Below are 25,131 nucleotides of genomic sequence, written 5' to 3'. Positions count from 1 at the left end.
GCTTGGGGGAGGCTGTAAACCTGTACATGAAGCGGGGCACCTGTATTATGTTCTCCAGCAAAAGTGCCATTAAAAAGAAACAAAACATTTATGACAGACATTTCCTGTGACCCCAGAGAGAGAGTCTTTGTACCTTGTCAAACATCTTTAATATGCAGAATACTTCAAGGCAGGTGCAGTAAGCAGAAGGGACTAGGACTAGTGACTGGGTTGACACCAAGCGTGCAGTGGTCAGAGCTGGCAAAAACAGAGTCTGTAATCCAAGCAAGGTTTAGGGAGGGCAGCAATGTATGCCACAATACTGATGATCAGTGGACAACTGCCTACCTCACTGATGGCCAGTGGACAAGTGCCCCTCTTGCTGCGGGTCAGTGGACAAGTGCCCACCTTACTGATGGCCAGTGGACAAGTGCCCCTCTTACTGCTGGTCACGGGACAAGTGCCCACCTTACTGATGGTCAGTGGACAAGTCCCCCCTTCAGCTGGTTGGTGGACAAGTTCCCACCTCACTGCTGGTCAGTGGACACGTGCTCACCTTACTGCTGGGCAGTGGACAAATAACCCTTTTAGCTGCTGGTCAGTGGACAAATAACCCTTTTAGCTGCTGGTCAGTGGACAAATAACCCTTTTAGCTGCTGGTCAGTGGACAAATAACCCTTTTAGCTGCTGGTCAGTGGACAAATAACCCTTTTAGCTGCTGGTCAGTCAATACGTGGCCCTCTTCCTGCTTGACGGTCAAGAAGTCCCTGCTCCCCCTTGTCCTGGTCCTGTGTTCTAGAAACAAAGAATGCTAACCAGCAGGAGCCACCTGTGTCCTGGCAGTAGTTGTGCCCAAAAATATGAGAAAACTGTGTTCTGTGGTGAATTAACATGAGATGAAGCATTTTAGCTTGAATTCCAAGACAACCTTAAATATGCAGGATAGCAGGAAACACTATTGCCAGCATAGGTAACAGCTCTATGGGCATGATAACAATAACATTAAAATTAATGGCATGGCAGGGTATGACGGAGGCTTTGCCCCTCCCCCCGCCTCAACCTACTCTACTCTGATGCCCCATGACTCAATTTATCATATCATTTCCTCAGCCCTATGTTGCTACACGACATCCACACCAACCAAAACACATCATGTTCCCTTCTGTCTACCAAAGCTTGATGGGGCAGGACGGCTGGCCGCCAGCCCCATCACTCACTACCCTATCTCTACCCTTTTTTCAAGGAAAATGATCAGCTGAGATAGGCTCCACACATATGTACCTCCCCCACATTCACCTTTTGCTGAGTTATACTCGTTCAATCCTCTTTACTCACAAGAGCCGAACAACCATTTCTGTCTCCCGTAGTATCTGCTGTGGGAACCTCTCCATTCCTCCTATAACCCCCACCCTCCCCCCTTTCCCCGTCACCTATTCTTACATCCTTGACCTTACTAACTGAGTACTGTTAATCCATGCAATGTATCCCAAATATACGGGACTACTATTTAGCTTATATTTTCTACTCTATAGACATACAGTATATGTGTAGGTACATGCTGTAAACCTGGTTTCTGTTCTGATCCATCTCATTTTGCTGTAATATTACAGGACTGGATTGAGTTTCTATTATTGTTTGTTTTTTACCTGTGCCGCATTGTTTAAAACTCAATAAAATTCTTTGAAATAAAATTATTGGATCTTGCTGCACCAAAATTCATTCAAAAAGAAATCCCATTAATTTCTATGTGGCTGGTTTTCATGCATGCACTACAGTTTGATGTGCTTTTAAAGGTAAATTATAAGGGTACTCAGACACCATTGTAGTCTGAGTGGGTTGCGTTATGGCAGCCATTTCATTTGAATGGTCTGACAACGCACCAGGATGCACTAAATAATGTGCCTGCACCATTTTGGCAATGCAATACACCACAAAAGATGGTAATGTGTTACCCTGCCTTGTGGAGTGCTGCAATGCCGTTACATTATAAAGGTGCATTAGACTGTCATTCAGAATGAATGGCCCCGCAGAGCACCAATGCGCAATAACAGAAGGATAGGCTTTAGGTTTTTATTTCTTCACTATATTCTTGTAGTAGATGCATGTTCCATAATAAACGGGGACGGGGGAATAGGTGTAGTTGCTTTATTAGTAATCAGTAGAGTTAGGAGCATAGTTCCAGTACAAAGTCTAACAAATTGCTGAATTCAGGCTTGTGTGTAAAACATTTACAATGCGAGCAGCTGAAGGTCAAAGACGTGGTGGCGTGTGCGTTGTGCATTGTATTCATGAACTGCGTGATTCCATGAATGCAAATTACTGCAACAGAGAAGATCTAAAATACAGTATGTATATGAAATATGAACAGTTCAAACTGTATGAGGCCTATCTTAGTGCTCATAAACGTCATCCACACTATAGCTGTTACATACTGTAGTTACATTGTTGGTAAGGTTGAATAAAGACACCAGTCCATATAGTTCAGCCTGTGTGGGTGTGTGCATGTGTGTTGTCCTATGAAGTTAGGATGTAAGATAGGTAAGGGGAACGCAAATCAATCAGCTAAATACACAGATAAAATACATGTATGGATATTGTTTTACCTACCAAAAGATTTGTACTTCTGTCTATCCAGTCCTGAGATTTATGCAGCTATGCCACACAGAACAGGCCTGTCTGACAGGGCAGAAGTCCTGATTTGTCCTTGTTGCAGTTAGGTAACCCCTAAAGTGTTAGTAAACCCAGGACCCGGCGTTCACTATATCCGGTCTCCCCCCAGTACACAGAACATGGAAATGTAATTATTTTAGTGAATATAAACTGCTAAATATCTTTTCTCAACGGCACTATATAGCAGTCTTGTGACTTCTATCAGTGTCTGGTTAAAGCTTGTAGGAGGATTTTTCATTCTACTCTGACTATCCTATGAGGATGCAGGACCCCTGGCCCTATGTCTAGACAGTGCTGATTGGCCCTGTGCTGATCACATGCACCGTTCCAAGAAAAAAAAAACTATCTAGCAATACACACCAAACTGAGCATGTGCAGCTTGTCTCCTAGCCTCTGTTCTATCAGGAGATGGTTTGGGGACGTTGGAAGAAGGTGAGGAACAGAGAAGACAGGATCAAACAGCCTTTTTACACAATTCAGATTATTAACTCCTTAGGTTCCACAGTGAGTTTAACAAGCATGCTTTACTGCAGATATAGATGATTTTACTGTTGTGGAGTAAGTAACAATTTAAATGTCTTGTCCCTCCCCAGGCCTGACTGGACAGTAAGGATAGATTTAGATGTGCATCTAAATGTATCTTCTCTGAAGCATGATCCGCATTTGGATTGTGCTTCAGAGACTACTGACAGGCAGTGAAGAAGCGATGTGACATGTGACTGTTTTTACCCCATTTTTGCCACAAGTTCACTGCAGCCGCATGCGAAGCATTTAAATGCGGGCCGTTATCAGCGCTTCTCCACTTGCCTGAATGTGCCACATTCTGCATGCTTACCGCCCACCAATTGCTGCATTTAACAGCATTGTGACCTTGGCATATAAACACCCCCATCTGCTGCCGACTGCAGCTTAAGAAGGGGGGGGGGGGGAGTTGGTGGGTGGCAAAAATGTGGCTCCACTGAATCACTAAACCCACATCATAAAAAACTATCACTAAATGCTGTATTACATGCTGTTCATACTCACTTTGTTTTCTGTATTCTGCAAAAAACCTGGTTGATCCCTATGTTCTCTATTTCCACCTTCTGTCCAAGTCCCCAATTCAGCTAGGGATTTTGCAGCTGTGGTGGCAACTCTGCACATGCTCAGTTTTCAGTGAGTTTCTTTGCTGAGCATGTCTTCCCTATCACATCTGAGCAGCCCATGTGACTATAGAGTAACACATGTGGGTGTATATACAGCGGTAAGTGACAGCCCACTCCCTTCTTCCTTCTCCATGACCACTAACCAGCTAAACACAATGGGGGCAGGATATTACATGTAAATTAATTGTGGCTTCACCTCCCTCTTATTCTAAGACACAGGCTGGAGGGGCATGACACAGCCTGTGATTGGCAGAAATCCATCCACACCACATAATAAAGATTTGATTTCAAAAATATATTTCTATGATGATTTAAGCCAGTTTATTGATATTATTTATTTATTGTTCTCTGTATTCCAGGCTGTTTTTTTTTTTATTTATTTTGAACATGTGACCAGCAGCAGGGGACTAGAAGCTCCTCCTGCCTATGTTTCCCTGCAGGGAGGCTGAGAAAGATCTGGGTCATGTGACAGCTGCAAATCGATTAGGAAAAAAGATATTTCGATTTTTTTTATTAAAATAATTACAGTACCTTCATCCACATACAAAAAGAGAAGGGACAATGTAAATTTAACAGTGTGTGTTTAGTATTACTTTAATGAAGAGCAGCAGACTTTTGAGCGAATCTCTCTGTGAATCTCTGGTCTTCCCTCCTATCTGCATTTTCCTGATCAGCACATGAGCACTGCAGCACAACTGGTGGCTCCCAGCGCTCCCCCTTCCTTACTTAGTCCGATCGCTGCTATGCCGGGTATTGCAAGAGGCTGATACCAAGTCACATTAGGACATTTACATGACTTGAATTTAAAAAATATGTCTGCTGTATTAAAGAGGAAGTAAAGTCTTATTTTTTTTAGTTGAACCTACAGGTAAGCCAATAATAAGGCTTACCTATGGGTACTGTGAATAGCTCCTAAACATGTACAGTTTAGGAGATGATCAGAGTCCATGCAGCTGATGACGTCATCAGCGCATGCGCCCTGAAGGTCCGGCTTACTGTCCCAGACCTTCAGAGATCATGCTGTAAACAGCAGCTCCTGCGCACATGCGTGGGAGTGCCGTCATTGCAGCTCTGGCCACCTACAGCATCGGAGCCCGCGAACCCGGGGAAGATGTCAGCTGTCTCAGCGGTGTGTGGGCGCCACTGGAGGGCTTTCTTCTAAGGTAAGTATTTCATAAAGAGCTAGTATGCGATGCATACTAGCTCATTATGCCTTTGTCTTAAGGTTTTTTTTTCTCAAGTTTTACAACCTCTTTAGAGTGTTACTAAATCCACGACAGTAAAATCAGTGTGTATATGCAGTAAAGCATGGTTGTTATACTCAGTGTGAAACCTAAGAAGACCCTGTCTTCTCTGTTCCTCACCTTCTTCCACTGTCCCCAATCCATCTCCTGATAGAACAGAGGCTAGGGGGACAACCTGCACATGCTCAGTTTGGTGTGTATTGCTAGAGAGTTTTTTTTAGCAGTTTAAATTGACTAAAACGATTGCATTTCCATGCTCTGTGTACTGTGGGAGTCCAGATATAGTGAATGCAGAGTCCTGGGTTTAGTAATACTTTAATGAATACTGAATTAATTTGTGTCTTTTAAAAAAGGCCTGGAGTTCAGCTAGTTTGACAGGTACTGCTGTCTAACCACAGACAGACAGAAAACTGATGAGACAAAGTGATGGGACTTTTACCTCTAGGGCTTATTCAAAATACATTTCTTGATCTGCAAAGATCAACAAGGGTTCAACACAAGGACTCATAGAAAACAATTGTATGGTCCCTACACAATGCCCAGCATGCTCATGTTTTAAAGTGTGGGTTGGTGTAGGAGTCCTTACTCTATATTTGTCTCTCTAATTTATCCCTATACTGTCTGTACCTTTTGCTAGCATCACCCAATTTTTTCAGAACCAAATGACATAACACTGTATAGAGCAGAGTGGCTCCTTCCAGCCCTGTCCCACTTACAATCGTCTCATTTGTTGGCAGCTTCAATTTTTAAAATAGAAAACCAGGTCGGGATAGAACTGCCTTATAGCAATGCACACCCGGTTCCTGCCAAAAAAATAATAAAATCAGAACTTGCTTCACTTCCCTCAAATGGAACCACTGCTTCCTTTCCATCTCCTCCCATTAATGCTAATGAACAAATTAGGCAAGATGGTATAAGCATAAAATGAAAAATGGATAATACGAAATGATTTGCAAGCGTGCACAGATTTGCAATTTTTATCTTGCACTATTAGAATGTTTGCATTAAAAAAGATACTTTAGCTTTGCTTTAATATGTAATTATTTAAGTCTTTCAAAAAAACAATCTCTATTTTTTCCAGCGACTACTTTCCACAACCCTGTACACAATGCCAAGTCAAGCTTTGAAGGGCTTTACAAAGATATGAAAGGATATTACCAATGACACTTCTCATAACCTTGACATGTCGAATGGCTTTTTAGTTTAATTCATGTTTATTTACAGATGAGGAAGTTTGATATGGGAAGAGATTTAGTAATGGCAGAAGACTTAGGGTCAGCTGCTACTAAAAATAACATTTGGGTTGCACTAGAGCGCAAACTTCCATAGAATCCCCACCTTCCTATCATGTAAACCTAGACGACAAATGTTTAAGGACTGCTGGAAAAAAAGATTATTAGGTGGGAAAATTTTATAAGTAAAGTATAATAGACACAAAATTTTGCTGTGCATCACTAAAGCCTACAAAAATATGTTGCCTAAGCTCAGTGGGCTTTCCGAAAAGGTGACACTGAGAATACAGAGTTTTCCTCTCATGCAAGATCAAAGACCCTTATAATGAGAGAGTTAATATTCTTCCAAGGTGAGTCAGGGAAAAGCAGTCGGCATTAAGCTGACCTTTTTGCTACCCGCTGGCATTAGAAACTAATTCTAATGCCAATGGCATGTGCAGTAAGATCCAATAGAAAAAACATCAGTATAGAATAAATTAACAAAAATTAATTTAACCACTTAAACCCCGGAGGATTTGGCTGCTCAAAGACCAGGGCCTATTTTGTGATTCGGCACTGCGTGATTTTAACTGACAATTGCGCGGTCGTGCGACGATGTACCCAAATTAAATTGATGTCCTTTTTTTCCCAAAAACAGAGCTTTCTTTTGGTGGTATTTGATCACCTGTGCGATTTTTACTTTTTACGCTATAAACAAAATAGAGCAATAATTTTGAAAAAAATAACAATATTTTTCACATTTTTTTATATGAAATTCCCCCCCCAAAAAATGTAAAAATCTACATTTTTTAACACTTTAGGCCAATTTGTTTTCTGCTACATATTTTTGGTGAAAAAAATCACAATAAGCGTATTTTGATTGGTTTGCGCAAAAGTTATTGCGTTTTCTAACTAAGGGAAAGATTTATGTCATTTTTATTGTTTTTTTTTTTAACTAGTAATGGGGGTGATCTTCAATTTTTTTGCGGGACTGCGACTTTGCGGCGGATAGATCGGACCCTTGACTGACATTTTTGACACTTTTGGGGGGTACCAGTGACATTACTACAGTAATCAGTGCTATATATATGGACTGTTACTGTAAAAATGACACTGGCAGGGATGGGGTTAACTTTATTAGACATCCAGGGGTTCCCTAGGGGCGTGCTTCTAACTGTAAAGGGGCGTGGCTTTTGATGTTACCACAGAGACATACGATCCTACATAGCAGGATCATATGATCTCTGCAGTTACACCAGGGAGAATGACAGACGGCTTTGTTTACATTAGCCGCCTGCCTTTCTCCCTCTCCAGCGGGAGATCGCGAGTGACCGGCGGACATCGGAGCCGCCGGTCACTCGCGTCGGGATGGCAGTGAACAAGCGGGGGCGGGAGCATGCCTCCGGCGGCACGCGCTCGCCCCTATTGGCTCGCGGGCGAGTGACGTACCCATACACCAAAAGAAAAAAGGTGACAAGGGAGGGAGCTAAAGCAGATTGACAGCCTCAGCTCTGTTCCTGTGTTCCCTGTAAAGAGGGTGTTTCTCTATCCTCCAATCAGCTCTCTGAGCTCTCCACACTAAGCTCTGCAGAGTGTAACTTCAGCTCTCCGCCCCTTTTTTCTGACAGCTCAGACAAGCTAATAAATTCTGGACTTTGAACAGATGTAGTGAAGAGAAGACTGCAGATGAACAGGTTCAACTTATATTGGAAAAGTTGTTTCATCTCTGTGTATCACCTGATGATAGTCCCTTTACTGGGTATATGTAAGGGTTTACAACCACTTTAATTATCAAAGTTATAACCACCAGTTACCATTAAATCAGTGTTTCATGTCTACAGTAAATGTTACCCATGTCCAATGTACTGGTACTATTAAAGTAGAACTAAAGGTTAAAGTTTTTTCTTTTCGTTTTGGACAGGGCAAGGGAGGGTTATAACTTCCATTGAGATTTCCCACCAGGGTCACCAGAACTAATGTCTCCCATTTCCCCTCTATTACTGTTCTGGGGACAACCCACAATTCAGGATTATCTTTTCCTTGCACTTTTGGTGATATCAGTAAACATAGAAAATAGAGAGGGTAAATCTCCCTGACGAGGGCAGAGGCGGCAATAAGAACCTGATAGATGTTATTATCCCTTTACACTTAATCCACAACTAAAAAAAAAGTTTTGCCTTTAGTTATAATTTAAATTTATGATATTTACCACCTGCCTCTATTGAAATAGCCATGCTTTACCATACTGTTTCCTTCCACAAACGTATCCACAAGTTCATACTCCAATCTCTCTGATGGTTGTGAGTGTGCAACACCACCACCGCCATTCCAAGACAACGTACCCTTTCTTTCTACTAAGCCAACTTTAGATTAGAACTTTGTTTATTTCAAAATGGCCTGTAGAACCAAACAGATGGGTTCAGTCTGGTTGTTAACCCATCAGGCTTGCATGCTGATAGACATTAGCACAGTATGGCTATTTTTCCATAAGGCCATATTTCATAAACTATTATTTCCTAAAACCAAAAGTGGTACTAGTCCAATGTCTTGGGAAACATGCCAGTTTATAACTAAATAAAATACATAGGTGTAAAGCATGATTGACATCATTGTATGCCGTACTGCTGTCTGTCGAGATCCCATAAATGGATACACTGCAGGTGATATTTCAAACACTTTACTCTTCAAGTCAGGAATCATAGCGCCTGGAGAAAAAAAGAAAGAGACAAGATCTGTACCTGCTTTCAGCTGATCTAAAATTTTCATGACTGCCTTAAGCTGCTGTTGGTAGCCATCTGCTTGTTTTACTGCCTCCTCTTCTTTGCCCTCAATGTTCTTAAGGATGGACCGGTGTTCCTGCTCCAGACGCACTCCCTGGGCTTTGAATTCTTCAATTTCTTTTTTGATCTGTGGAATACAGACACTTTTCACCCGCCTGTATGTCGAAACCCAGAGGCTAGCTCAAAGATACAACCAATGAAAGGTGTCATGTTTTAGTGATACATGTGTTTTGACACCGACTGTCTTGATAGTTACATTTACTTTAACAGTCAACACAAAGGCTACAGAAACCGTATTGGAAGTAAAATTGTTATGCATTATTTAGAGAAAAAAAACACACACACACACATATATATGTATATATATATATATATTTTTACTATTGAATTATATCCTCTTCTTACTAAACACTGCCCTGACAATAAAATGCAGCCATTAAAAGGGATGGAATAGTGTGAAAGAAAGAAACAGACTTTATGCAATTAAAGGTACTAAGTTTGTTTTCAGCAGTGATGTCTTTTTATCAATTATCATGAGTCAGTTTATAGAAATGAAAAGCAAAACATTTGTGTGTGTATTATATATATATGTATACACACACAGTATCTCACAAAAGTGAGTACACCCCTCAGATTTTTGTAAATACAGTAAAACCTTGGTTTGAGAGTAACTTGGTTTAAGAGCGCTTTGCAAGACAAGCAAAATTTTCAAATAAATTTTGACTTGATATACAAGCAATGTCTTGATATACAAGTAGCCTCAAGTCACAGCTGAGTATAAAAGAGAAGAGAGGCACCTCTAAGTGTAGCAATATGGTTAAATTTAATGAAGGTACAACATTTAGCAACTCAGATGGTTGATGATTGGAACAGGCACATCTAAGGATGCAGGCATCCAGGCTAAAGCTGTCCACATAGACCATCCTCTGCACCACCATCTACGTCATCCCTTCCATGCTGTCCCTCGCTTTCAGATCTCTTTACTGCAGGGTGGTCTTCCCGGTCAGGATTACAGACTGGCAGCCGGCGGTGCAGAAGATAGTCTATGTAGACAGCTTTACCCCGGATGCCAGCATACTTAGATGTGCCTCTTTTATTCATCAACCATGTGAGTTGCTAAATGTTGAACCTTCATTAAATGTAACCATATTGCTACACTTAGAGGCGCCTCTCTTCTCTTTGATACTCTGTAGCTCCTGCTGGATTTTGCTTCTAATCCCCTTGTGGAAGCGGCTATTTGTGGATGGACATTTTATGGTTATAACCTATCGCAATGCTATAATCTTTTTATATGGACTATAAACTGAAGGACTTATGAATAAATGGTTGTGGAACGAATCATCTGAGTTTCCATTATTTCTTATGGGGAAATTCGCTTTGATATAAGAGTGCTTTGGATTACAAGCATGTTTCCGGAACGAATTATGCTCGCAATCCAAGGTTTTACTGTATTTTATTATATCATTTCATGTGACAACACTGAAGAAATGACACTTTGCTACAATGTAAAGTAGTGAGTGTACAGCTTGTATAACAGTGTAAATTTGCTGTCTCCCTTTAAAATAACTCCACACACAGCCAATAATGTCTAAACCGCTGGCAACAAAAGTGAGTACACCCCTAATTGAAAATGTCCAATTTGGGCCCAAAGTGTCAATATTTTGTGTGACCACCATTATTTTCCAGCACTGCCTTAACCCTCCTGGGCATTGAGTTCACCACAGGTTGCCACTGGAGTCCTCTTCCACTCTTCCATGATAAAATCACAGAGCTGGTGGAGGTTAGAGACCTTGCACTCCTCCACCTTCCATTTGAGGATGCCCCACAGATGCTCAATAGAGACATGCTTGGCAAGTCCATCACCTTTACCCTCAGCCTCTTTAGAAAGGCAGTGGTCATCTTGGAGGTGTGTTTGGGGTTATTGTGTTGGAATACTGCCTTGCGGCCTAGTCTCAGAAGGGAGGGGATCATGCTTTGCTTCAGTATGTCACAGTACATGTTGCCATTCATGGTTTCCTCAATGAACTGTAGCTCCCCAGTGCTGGCAGCACTCATGCAGCCCCAGACCATGACCTTCCACCACCATGCTTGACTGTAGGCAAGAGACACTTGTCTTTGTACTCCTCACCTGGTTGCCGCCACACACACTTGACACCATTGAACCAAATACGTTTATCTTGGTCTCATCAATACACAGGACATGGTTCCAGTAATCCATGTCCTTAGTCTGCTTGTCTTCAGCCAACTGTTTGCGGGCTTTCTTGCACATCATCTTTAGAAGAGGCTTCCTTCTGGGACGACAGCCATGCAGACCAATTTGATGCAGTGTGCAGCGTATGGTCTGAGCACTGACAGGCTGACCCCCCACCCCTTCAACCTCTGCAGCAATGTTGGCAGCATTCATACATCTATTTCCCAAAGACAATCTCTGGATATGACGCTGAGCGAGGCCTGTTGTGAGTCTAATCTGTCCTGTTAAACCGTTGTATGGTCTTGGCCACCATGCTGCAGCTCAGTTTTAGGGTCTTGGCAATCTTCTTATAGCCTAGGCCATCTTTATGTAGAGCAACAATTTTTTTTTTTCAGATCCTCAGAGAGTTTTTTTGCCATGAGGTGCCATGTTAATCTTCCAGTGACCAGTATGAGAGAGCGAGAGCGATAACACCAAATTTAACACACTTGCTCCCCATTTAACCTAAGAGCTTGTAACACTAACAAGTCACATGACATTGAGGAGGGAAAATGGCTAATTGGGCCCAATTTGGACATGTTCACCTAGGGGTATACTCACTTTTGTTGCCAGCGGTTTATATATATATATATATATATATATATATATATATATACATACATATATACAGGTATATATACACATACATACATACATACATACATACATACACACACACACACACACACACACTTTTTTTTCTTTTGTATAAGTGATCAAATAACCTCTATTCTCAGCCGCATAAGGGGCTTAAATAGCTAGGGGTGGAGACACAGCAGCACACTGATCTTCCTAGTGGCTGTGCAGAGGGGCAGGTCAGTGTATGTCAAGAATATGCCAGGCATGTCAAGTATTGGCCATTGGAGGACAGACAGGCTGTTCTCTCAGCACAGCCAGAAAATTGATCACGCTGGGACAGATGTGCTCTCATACCTAGCGTGGTCAGTCTAAAATAGATAAGCAGGGGGACTGGCCGAATCACCAGGTATTTTACACAAAGGAAGCAATACAAAGAGAACAGGATACTTCAGAACAGGACACAAGTACATGGTAAACCAGGCACATATCAGGAATATAAAATGCTGAGGTAACATACTCTTTAACCCATTTATCCACAATTTACAAGGAATGGTTATTAATAAGTATTTGTCTGTTTGCTTTTTCGTCACTGTTGCTTAGTATCATTAACTGCCTCAGTCAAAATCGGTAATAGTGCACTAGGATCTGCCCTCATTCAGTTCCAAAATATCAACATTCATTGCAGTCACCCATAGTGTGATAGGGGTTTGCTTGCACTGATGAAGGAAACCCCTTCAATCCTGGGACATCAGTAATAACCCAATTCATGGCTGTTGAATATAATTTTCACTTGGAAGTCACAACAGAGCCCTAACACCCTGTTACACTAGTTCAGTCTTTTTCCACCATTGCAACACAGAGGGACCTATGAAATAAATTTCTGGTCTCGGGGAACCCCTGCTAGAAATGAAAGATCTACAACTCATGACACATTAGTGTGACAGTCAGTGGTAGGAATTCTCCTTACTCTTGTCTTCACTGGGAAGAATTACCCCCTTACAGATAGCTAAAAGGAACAATGGTGTCATTGGGAACTTATCTGAGAGGCAGAAATTGCCCATTGCTCAAGGAACCCCTAGCAACCTCAGGAGGAACCCTAGAGTTTCACGGAGAAGCCCTGCACCAGTGCATTTGCTAAACATCAGTGCACTCTAGACACTACTAGCTGTCAGTAATGCTTACTGCTCCTTATTTCTTCTCACTTTCTGAAAAGTACACAAAAGATTGTCATTTTGCGTTACACACACACAGATATGCAGCAGGTGTTTGACAGCATTAGCCTAAAGCAAACTTGTGTAACCAGAAAACCTAATAACCAATCCAGAAAATAGCTCATAGGATAAGCTGTCAACACATATAAATTAATTTAAGTTTCCTTTCCACAGCACCATGCACAGCTCTACTTCTGTGTAGCGGAGATTAGTCATGACCTCCCACTCATATGCCACAATATGGTGCCAGGGTCCTCAGATGTATCTATAGCTTTGGGCACTTATGGAGGGTACCCTTATACTTATGTAATTAGCAACTCCGGTTTGGCAGGGGACTGGAGAAAACAAAACAAAAAAATAAGCAAGTGCCATGTGCAGACAACTGTCAAGAAGAAAATTGTCAAATAGGCAGGTAGAGAGCAAAGGACTAGTCACTAGTATTGCCTATGGTCTCTGCTGCTGATCTTTTCCCATAAATGACTTACCATGCCTAGTCTGCATTTTCTTGTATGGTACCGTATAATATAATTGTAGCCAGGGGATTGGCTAAGAATGGAGAATGAAAGAAGCCCTGGCTGCAGCTTCTCTCTGTAGCTGCTGCCCTGCTGTGCTGAGCTGGTTAAGCGGTATATCAGCAAGAGGAGGGAGCTGCTGAGCAGCAAGAGTTCAATAGACTGAGTCAGGCAGCACTGCACTGTGGCAGCTGCAGTCCAGGGGAGAGAGACTCTACTGTAAACAAAAGCTTTTGAACTGCATTTACCAGAGGCAGATTACTAAGAGGAGGGTAAGGAGCTGCAATTTCTCAGGTTGTAGAGGATACCATTGGCTTTTGCCAAGAGAGAGCCTGGAGAGCACACATCACTGTCCAGTGTGCACCACCACTGCTGCATAGCAGTAGCATGAGCAGAATCTGGAGTGCTGAGTCCAGATGTGCCAACAGCCAGAGTCACCTGGGTGCAGAGCAGAGGGTGAACTAATCACTGTGCGTAACCAGGTGGTGAGTGGCAATATCACTGGAAATGGTGAGCTGCTGTGAGGATTTACTACCTGCTGCTAGAGAGAGAGAATGAGCCCTTTAGGAACTGACCATAAAGCCATATAGTAGCCATATTGCTGCCCTGCAGGCTCCACTGGGACTATTCTCACGTGCACCACCGGTATAATTGGGCCCCAGCGCACGCTGCCTGAAGAGTTAGGACTAAAGACTGTCACTTTGCAGCTATTATACAGAGATCTTCTCCTATTGCTTTTGCTAAGAGGTCCCTCTCAGGGGACAACACATCATATACTAGCCATTTTTCTAGACTGTGCTCTAGACTAGTTGTATTACTGTATTATTATTCACATTGCAGTGAATGCTTATATTCATTGTTTATTGCTGACTTTGCTGATTCATGAGTTAATCCCAGTCTAGTTGTGAAGAACTCTATTCTGAGTTACCTTGGAATAGTGATTATACTGTCTAGAGGACTGTGTCTGAACCTACCTTCTGTTTGTTCATGTATGCTCAAACCACAATTTATTCTAACCCATAACAATACACAGAGTTAATTTACCACTAAACAGTCTTGTCTCAATTTACAGATGCTACTTCACAGCAGAGTTAGGGCTCTTTCACACGGGCTTTCCGTATGTCCGCAAATCATCCTATTTTTTTGCGGATGATTTGCGGACATAATGTAAGTCTATGGCACTGCGGATGTCAGCGGAACAACATCCGCTGACATCCGATTTCCTTCCTTTCAGTTCTGTTCCGTTTTTTTTCGAACGGAACAGAACCCTATTTTTCCTCCGTTCAAAAAACGGAAAGGAAGGAAAATCGGATGTTAGCGGTGTCATCCGCTGACATCCGCAATCCCCATAGACTTACATTAGGTCCGCATATCATCCGCAAACGGATGGGATGATATGCGGACCTACGGAGCGGATGACAGAAATGTCATCCGCTCCGTGAAAGAAAAAAAAAAAAAAGGACCGCAGCGGAGCTCTCACACGGAAAGCCCGTGTGAAAGAGCCCTTAAAGGTATCTATACTCGTTCTTTCAGTAACTTTCATTCAACCAGGTGTGTCACAGGGGCTGAGGGTGTTCTTGGAGTAGAGGCGCAAAACAAAGAAACCAAATTACCAAGCATCTCCTTTGGGAGTAGCGCTACATACTGTGAGTACAAACTTTTCATTTATAATAAAAGGGATGTTTTATTTTACTACACTATGAGGCTTTGCTTCATTCTTTATCCTTGGTGTTTGTGAGTCTGCCTTTTATACATAGAGATTCTGCAGTCTACTTCGGTTATTTGGGAAAGAACCCATGAGAGGTTATGACCTATCATTTTTTTTTTGAGGGTCATAGTGATCCCGTAAGTAGTATGGTTGGCTGTGATGAATGTGCTGGAGGTGTTTTAAATGATCAAGATCCCTGCACTGGAGAAATGGGAGATAATGTTTTGATCCTCTAAGCTCATCCATGTCTGATCATAATTTTGAGCACATTGTAATTGTCCACATATTTTTATTTGTATGGTCTTCACCTTTCACCAATAATTTATTGTATGTATATTTGGTTTTCCACCAATTAATTTAATAGATATATTTATCTATTAAGTGTTGATTATAGATATACAGTTGTGTTGTCACATTTTAGTGCTGCACATTCTTTGGTTTGATTCTGTGTCTTTACATGGAGACATCTTTCTTGGTAGAAGCATAGCTTAGCATTTTAATGTCAGAGCCTCCAGCAAGAAGAACAGTGAGCAGAACAGTAATGACATCACTAAATCCCAATCAAAATCTTCTGAGACTAGCAAAGAATTGCAGCAGTGCCTTATATCTTAAACTACAGATATACAGCTATGAGCTTTTGGGCACAGGAGTGCCTAGGCACCCTCATGTACCAGGAAGTACAGTGCTAATTTTCAGGAGAAATTCAAAACAAAAAGTTACTTTTTTTTAGGAAACTGCTTAGACACAATTAACACTTCTAGGGTGCTCTCAGTAACATAGCAAATCATGACTTTTCGAGTTTAGCTCTATTTTAAAGGAGACGCCCTTGGGGAAAACATGAGGAGAATTCTGGGAAAACTCCACAGAAGCAATGTATCACCCCTGTTTAAATTTGTTATTGGTAATTTACCACCTTCTGCTTCATCTGGTTGTCTCTGGATGATAAAAAGAAATAGAAAGCTCTCAAATCGACATAAAAGACCTTCCAAAGTATGATACCAACTGGGCCCCATAAAAAGGAGAACACAGGCGCCACTCTAAATGCAGTTTATTGAGATTTATTAAATGAACCAAATAAAAGGTACTCACAAAGGAAAATGTATAAAAGGCATCATAGTGAATGTAAATGATCGCTCCGGTGTCTTGATCAGGATGGCCTGAGGAAGGAGCGCATGCTCCGAGAACGAGTCGCCATTACGCAATTACACATCCCGGAAGTGACGGCGGGACGGCAGCGGTGTGTCCCCGCGAACCAGAAAGTACCGATATCCACCGGTCACAGCCTGTGCATGGAGACCGCTCAAGCCATCCTGATCAAGACACCGGAGCGATCATTCACATTCACTATGATGCCTTTTATACATTTTCCTTTGTGAGTACCTTTTATTTGGCTCATTTAATAAATCTCAAGATACTGCACTTAGAGTGGCGCCTGTGTTCTCCTTTCAGTTGGCTCCAAGCATCTTCTACTTGTCACCAGGGCAGCCTACGGAGTGTGTTTTTTAGGATTTCATAAAGTCATGGACTTGAAATATGGACTTCCAAATAATGAACCATCTTTTTATTGACTGCACCTTTATCTGTCCCCTTGCCCATCAAGTGGAACTTGTGAAGTCTCTAATACTCCTTTTCCCCGTTGTGCGCCAGTTTATTAAAACCAACTGGGCCCCATAGTCAGAGATCATACTGTTAGGGATATGCAAATATGGAAGCTATGTTCTTGCTTGATATGCAAAAATTGACAAGCACATTACTTATACTAAACAGAAAGATGTCTACTGGGCTGCCATGCTTTTGCACAAAAACAAAATTGAGAAAGTGGTCATGAATTCTGAAAAAGAAACAAATACAGTATTGTGCTACATTCTGAACCTAGCTTGCAATAGCTTCAACAAACAGCCAATATAATGTCACAGTTCTGAGAATACAGCACCTATTCACTTACCATTGCATCATAAATCCAAATCTCTACCTCGGTACTGGAATAAACTGCAACATAAGCAGCAACAGCAGCCACTAAATTTTACTAAACTTGATCAAAACAAAAACGATGCAGCATAGGCACCAGCATGTGGCCCAGGAATCAATGGAAGTATATGGAAAGGGAAGTCAGAAAGTCTCTAGCCTGCACCCCACAATCATGATCCCGTGTATTTGTGGGTGTGAAAACTAGGCCAGTGGGCTGACATTCATTCTGCTATTCAGGTGCTATTCAGCCACTGTAAGTGATCTATTCTGAAAGAGTGCTTTGCATTGCTGGCCTAATAATGTGTAAAAAAAGGCACATTAAAGGCCAACTTTGGTCTCACCTCACCCCCCTCCATTGCAGCACTCTTGTAGCTTAAAAAAAACCTCACATTTTTGTAAATATTTTATATCTTTTCCTGTGACAACACTGAAGAAATGACACTTTGCTACAATGTAAAGTAGTGAGTGTACAGCTTGTATAACAGTGTTAATTTGCTGTCCCCCTCAAAATAACACAACACACAGCCATTAATGTCTAAACCGTTGGCAACAAAAGTGAGTACACCCCTAAAAGAAAATGTCCAAGTTGGGCCCAATTTGTAATTTTCCCTCCCCGTTGTCATGTGACTCGTTAGTGTTACAAGGTCCCAGGTGTGAATGGGGAGCAGGTGTGTTAAATTTGGTGTTAACGCTCTCACTCTCTCAACATGGCACCTTATGGCAAAAACTCTGAAAAAAAGAATTGTTGCTCTACATATGGCCAGGCTATAAGAAGGTTGCCAAGAACCTGAAACTGAGCTGTAGCATGGTGGCCAAGACCATACAATGGTTTAACAGGACAGGTTCCACTCAGAACAGGCCTAGCCACGGTCGACTATAGAAGTTGAGTTTATGTGCTCAGCGTCATATCCAGAGGTTGTCTTTTGGAAATAGATTTATGAGTGCTGCCAGCATTGCTGCAGAGGTTAAAGGGGTGGGGGGTCAGCCTGTCAGTGCTCTGACCATACGCCACACACTGCATCAAAGTGGTCTGCATGGCTGTCGTCCCAGAAGGAAGCCTCTTCTAAAAATAATGCACAAGAAAGCCCGCAAACAGTTTGCTGAAGACAAGCAGACTAAAGACATGGATTACTTGAACCATGTCCTTTGGTCTGATGAGACCAAGATAAACGTATTTGGTTCAGAAGGTGTCAATTGTGTGTTGCAGCAACCAGGTGAGGAGTACAAAAACAAGTGTGTCTTGCCTTCAATCAAGCATGGTAGTGGGAGTGTCATGGTCTGGGGCTGCATGAGTGTGCTGGAACTGGGGGGGCTACAGTTCATTGAGGAAACCATGAATGCCAACATGTACTGTGACATACTGAAGCAGAGCATGATCCCCTCCCTTCTGAGACCGGGCCGCAGGGAAGTATTCCAACATGATAACGACCCCAAACACACCTCCAAGATGACCACTGCCGAGCTAAAGAAGCTGAGGGTAAAGGCCAAGCATGTCTCCAGGCCTAAACCCTATTGAGCATCTGTGGGGCATCCTCAAATGGAGGGTGGAGGAGAGCACGGTCTCTAACATCCACCAGCTCTGTGATGTCATTATGGAGGAGTGGAAGAGGACTCCAGTTGCAATCTGTGAAGCTCTGGTGAACTCCATGCCCAAGAGGATTAATGCAGTGCTGGAAAATAATGGTGGCCACACAAAATATTGACACTTTTGGCCCAATTTGGACATTTTCACTTAGGGGTGTACTCACTTTTATTGCCAGCGGTTTAGACATTAATGGCTGTGTGTTGAGTTATTTTGAGGGGACAGCAAATTTACACTGTTATACAAGCTGTACACTCACTACTTTACATTGTATAAAAGTGTAATTTATTCAGTGTTGTCACATTAAAAGATAATAAAATATTTACAAACGTGTGAGAGGTGTACTTACTTTTGTGAGATATTGTACCTTAAGTCTAAATGTCTTCAGTTTAGGGACATCACAGCTCCTTTTCCCCTTCTTCTGTCCCTGCAGTGGATGGATCCCAAATGCAGAAGAGAATGGCACTACACTCTCCAGCCTGCTCTTCAGAGTGGATTCTTAATGCCTTGGGTTCACAAGAAGTGGGTTGAATAATGATTAGCATTAAAAAACTGAGAACACAAGCAGCACCAGGGGTAAGTGAGTTTCTTTTGGTGGTATTTGATCACCTTGTGCGATTTTTATATTTTTTGCGCTATAAACAAAAAAGAGCGACAATTTTGAAAAAAAAAAAAAAAAAAAACAATATTTTTCCCATTCTGCTATATGACATTCTCAAAAAATTAAAAATCAAAATGTTTTAACATTTTAGGCTAATTTGTTTTCTGCTACATATTTTTGGTAAAAAAAAATCACAATAAGCGTATTTTGATTGGTTTGCACAAAAGTTATCGCGTCCACTAACTGCGTGAAAGATTTATGTCATTTTTATTGTTTTGTTTTTTTTTTTTTACTAGTGATGGCGGCGATCTGCAATTTTTTGCGGGATTGCAACACTGCGGCGGACAGATCGGACCCCTAACTGACATTTTTGACACTTTTGGGGGTACCAGTGACATTACTACAGTAACCAGTGCTAAAAATATGCACTGTTACTGTAATAATGACACTGGCAGGGAAGGGGTTAACCCTATGGGTGATCAATGGGTTAAATATGGGGAGTGATTATAACTGTGGGGGGGGGGCGTGGCTTGGGAAATGACCCTAGAGACATGTGATCCTATATAGAAGGATCACATGAGCTCTGTGATCATTTCAGGGAGAAGAGCGGTCGGCTGTGCCTAGGGGAGTGATTTTAACTGTGTGTGGGGGGGGGGGGGGCGTGGCTTGTGAAATGACCATAGAGACATGTGATCCTATATAGAAGGGTCACATGAGCTCTGTGATCATTTCAGGGAGAAGAGCGGTCGGCTGTGTTTACAACAGCCAACCATCCTTCTCCCATAGCGGGGAACGATCGTGGGTGTCAGGCGGCAATCGGAGCTGCCTGACCCGTGCATCGGCTTCCCCGCTGCCGAGTGGGGGCGGGAGCGCGCCGCCGGCGGCACGCGCTCGCCCCCTAGCTTACCACAAGTGACCGACGTAGACTTACACCGGTTTGCACAGGAGAGCCACCTTGCCGCAGTAAATAGGCGGCGGATGGTCGGGAAGTGGTTAATGATACCCAATGTATGCCACCAAAAAAGAGTAAAAAGTAATTTAGTAATGTTTAGCACAAAACTAAAAAAAAAACAGGTTTCATCTGTGCTTTCATCTGGCATCTAGATATGTTTAGGTAACACTGAGATTAGTGCCATATGTGGAAACTCAGAAGGAAGCATTTCTTCTTTGCTTTTCCAGTAAAGCACACATTTTAAACCTACACCAGCCCATTCCAATTCATGGTCCAGATGAACAAGATTAAAGCATAAGCTTTGTAAAACATTAAAGAAAATCTTCACAAAGGGAGAGTACATACAATCAATATGAAGTGCTGCTTGTGCTGACAGCTGTGTATGTAGTTGGAATCTTCTGTCCTCTGATCCCTACCCCCGCAGCTATATTCTTCCAATGGCAGGAGGGTTAATAGAGCCAAGGGACCTGTTACAGGCACTCATCAACAGTGCCAACTGTGCCTGCCATTTCCACCCCCTCCTCCTCCATTCATTGATACTATACTATAGCTTCCATCAATAAAAAAAGATCTCTGAATGGAGTATGGGTGGATGAACAGTCCACCCCCTCTATTCATAGATCCCTTTTCATTAATTGAAGCTATAATACAGCTTCTATGAATGTAGAGGGGCAGAAAGGGTAGGCATAGTCGGTGCTCTCGATGAATGTCTGTGACAGGTCCTTCGGGTCTATTAAAGCGTTTGTTACCCCAGCATTTCATATTCCTGATATGTGCCTGCTCCACCATGTTCTTGTATGAGAAAGTATCCAGTTATCATTGTATTGCTTCCTTTATGTGAAATGCCCGGTTGTTCCTGCTAGTCCCTCTTCTTTCCTACTAAAAACTGACCACACCAAGAAGGAGAGCACACCGTGGTCAGTTTTCTAGCCCTGCTGGGGACTCAGTGTACTCTCCTCCAATGAACAGACTTGTCTGGACACGCCCCTAATGCACAGCCATTCACTGGCTCAGTGTACTATTGCTTCTCCTCCGCCAGCTCTAATGCAGCTGAGAACAGAGGGAATGTGATCAGTAATAAAAAAGGTATTTTTTTTTTTTATATCTATACAAAAATGTTTTGCCTGTCATTTCATGTCTATTTTAAACTGAATGGGTTGTTTTACAATCATTTACATTTACTGAATGGGAATTTTTACAATCATTAGGTCCTGTGGCACTGGAATATTATGGCTGCAGGGGTGAAGGGTCAATCAAGGGATAGAGGATTTCAACCAAATCTGCAGCCATCAGCGCAAGGTATCCTTTGCCTTAATTGTAAATACTGTTCCCATAGGTGTGTGCAGCCTATTGCTATAGTGTGTGCACCTCAAAGCTCAAACCTTTCTCTTTAGCCTCAGCTATATGGGACAGTGAGTGAATGGGAAGTGCTCTGTGCTGAGCGGCTTCCTGTTCATTCACAAACTGAAGCACAGTATATACAGTTTAGTATGCTTCAGTTATGAATGGACACAGTGAGTGGGTATGTTCACTGTGTTCATTTACAAAATGAAGGGGCTGGTAAATTACATATTTACTAGCCCCATCCCCGCTCTCCATCCTGAAACATACCCTGCAGCAGCTGGGGGGTGAGGAGAGGAGGGAAGCCTGCAGCACTGCAGAGTGGGGGAAAGCCCGGGCAGTAGGGGAATCGGCACCGCACATAGTAATTAGGGTGTGCCCAGGCACACCTGGCACATCCCCTGTGCATGCCTCAGACTGTTCCTTGTCCTGATTTTTTTGAAAAATGCTTTGACTAAACATAAGGGGTTTTCTCAGCACACCTTCCTGTCTACATGCCAGAGCTAAGGTCAGATGGATTACAGGAAGTAAATGCTACAAGATTCATCTGCCCTTACTCAAGATGCCCACGGCCAAAAATGCTGGAGGGTGTTTTTCAAAGTGATTTCTCAGCAAAATAAAGCATGGAGACCTGGATGGATGGGTAAGCTTGATTTGAATATTAAAAAACAAATGAAATAGAATTTTTGATTTGTGGTGATTAGATGCAGTGTAGGACGCTTATTCTTTTCTAGTTATAAACACGTCAAGTTACTGTATATACCTTTTGTTTTTCATCTTTCATTGCTTTACATTGTGTACACAACATGGTAAGAGGTTAGAATATATAGATACATTTCCAGAATTATTGAGTATTTATTAGTATGTATTGTCTCCATCAAGCTGAGTGCAAACACATTTCTTCTTGGCTGGCTAACGGCTGTGTGTAACAATAATTGACAAATAAATCCATAAGAAAACTGCCTGACCATGGAAAATATACTCTGACAAGATCTGTAGATGCTGACAAACATGCACTGTAAAATGCTTCTATTGTTTAGATACATCTCAGGTATAGTTTCCTGGAATTGGACCGTATTGTATATCAGAGATGTCCCCCCGCTCAGGAACCCACGCTGCTCAGCTTTTTGCAGAGTTTGCAGAGTTTCTCTGTGAAAGCAATTCCAGTCTGGATATCCATTGCTTTAACATGTATCTAATCTCAGGATCACAAATGTAATATTTTGCAGCTAGCCAGCATTAGATGGGGTTTTAGCATTACCTCTCTATTTTGATGGATTTATGTCCTTATTTTTCATCATCAACCTAGTTCCTGTCCTAAGGGACATGTGGAGGAGCAGTGTTACATAGTTACATAGTAGTTGGGGATGAATAAAGACAATAGTCCATCCAGTTCAACTTGTGTAGGTGTGTGTGAACGTATTCATTTCCCATACCCCTGAATGTTTTGATCTTTGAGATGTACGTCCAAGAGTTTTTGAAAGGAGCCATACTCCCCGCAGTTACCACCATTTGTGGTAGAGAATTTCACAATCTTATAGCCCTTACTGTAGAAAAAAAACCTTGTGCAGCCTGAGGGTAAATCCCTTCTCCTCTAATCGCATTGAATGGCCTCATGTCCTCTTACATTCCTTTGCGACTGAATAGTTTTTTTTCTATGCTGAGATCACCGTTGAGGTATTTGTAAATCGCTATCATGTCCCCTCTCACGCATCTCTTCTCCAGGGAGAATAAATCAAGCGCTTGTAAACCCTCTTCGCAGGGCCGGTGCTAGACTGTTTTACGCCCTAGGCAAGATCAGCTACTTGCGCCCCCCCAAAAAAAATAAATAAAAAGGGAAGGGGTTAAAAACTGCTCTATGTCATATCCAGTGACCCTGATCTGATGGTTCCTCCATGTAATGCTGATCCCAGTGTTCCTCTATGTCACATCAGGGGTCCCTGATGTTCCTCCATGTCATACCCGGAGACCCTGATGTTTTTCCATGTCACACCTGGGGACCCTGATGTTCCTCCATGTCACACCTGGGGACCCTGATGTTCCTCCATGTCACACCTGGGGACTTCAATCCCCCATGGCACACCCAGGGATCCCAATTCCTCATGGCACACCTGGTGACCCCAAACCCCTGTTACACTTGTGACCCTTCTCCCCCATGTCACACCAGGTGACTCTGATTCCCCATGGCATACCTGGTGACCGCAATTCTCTTTCACACCAGGGATACTCCATGTCACACCCAGGGACCCTGATTCCCTGTTCTGGGGACACTTACTGGGCAGTATGAAGAGAGTGGCCTGCACTCTGCCCTCCTTCACCGTGATCCTGCTTATTCCTTCTCCCAGGACGCTCCTCTCCTGGACCACAGTGCTCACCACAGCTCCAACCGGCTCCTGGTGGAGGGAGAAGCAGCAGTCAGAGAGCTCCGCACCTCCTTCATCACCAATATCCTCAGACCATTCTGTTGCCTTGTCGCTTTTGCTCCAGTAAAGGTGCCACCCTCCAGTGCCGAGCTCCGGCTCAGGTTCAGCTCTCCTCCACTCCCTGCTTAATACCGATCCAGGGAAATGAACGGCTGCCCACCAGCTCAGATTAGAGATTCACTTCCCGCCCAGGGATTAGGCCGCTCAGCTCCAGACGAAGAGGATCATTATGCAGTTAGCACTCCGATGGGCTTCTTTCCTGTCCCTTGGGGCTCCCCCAACAATGGTGGAAAGCCAGGGCCTGGTAGTTCTGCCACTGCCCCAGACACCTGGCATCTTCCTCTGTCCCTTCTTCCTCCCCCACTGCCGCCCCTTTCCTCAGCTCACAAGGATCATTCATGACGGAGAGTGAGTGCTGACTCGTGGCAGCGCCCCTAGATGGCAATGCGCTCTAGTTTGCCTAGTGGAAGCACCAGCCCTGCCTCTTCGTACTTAAGGTCTTCCAATCCCCTAATTTGTTTAGTTGCCCTTCTCTGGACTCTCTCCAGTTCCAACACATCCTTTCTGAGGATTGGTGATCAGAACTGGGCAGAGTACTCCAGATGTGGTCAGATCATGGTTTTATAAAGTGGTAGGATTATAGTTTTATCTCTGGAATACATCCCCTTCCTTATGCATGCTAATATTCTGCGGGGCGTTGGCAGCTGCAGCTTGACATTGCATGCTATTGCCAAGTCTATCTTTTACTAAGACTCCCAGATCTTTCTCCATTTTTGATTCCCCCAGAGGTTCCCCCCCAAAGCATATTTTGCATTTACGTTTTTAGTCCCCAAGTACAATACCTTACACTTCTCCACATTAAACTCCATTTGCTATGTAGTTGCCCACTGTTATTTTGTTCAGGTCATTCTGTAAGATTTCTACATCATGATGTGAAGTTATTGCCCTGCTTAGTTTTGTGTCATCTCCAAAAATGTAGATTGAGCTAATGATCC

The 25,131-nt window shown here is 42.7% G+C and overlaps 1 protein-coding gene across 1 annotated transcript in view; it reads right to left on the bottom strand.

The window, feature by feature from the left end:
• ODAD1 (outer dynein arm docking complex subunit 1) overlaps positions 1-25,131 on the bottom strand; it is a 259,341-nt gene that overhangs the window by 98,577 nt on the left and 135,633 nt on the right. The window contains exon 11 of the mRNA XM_082273694.1: positions 8,988-9,156. Coding sequence (XP_082129820.1) covers positions 8,988-9,156 — 169 coding nt within the window. The remainder of the gene's footprint in view (positions 1-8,987; positions 9,157-25,131) is intronic.

This window comes from Pelophylax lessonae (assembly GCF_965119305.1).
Source record: "Pelophylax lessonae genome assembly, chromosome: 12".
In the NCBI taxonomy this organism is placed as follows: Eukaryota; Metazoa; Chordata; class Amphibia; order Anura; family Ranidae; genus Pelophylax; species Pelophylax lessonae.
The sequence above is the reverse complement of the archived record's forward strand: the minus strand, read 5'-3'. Positions and strand labels throughout refer to the sequence as shown.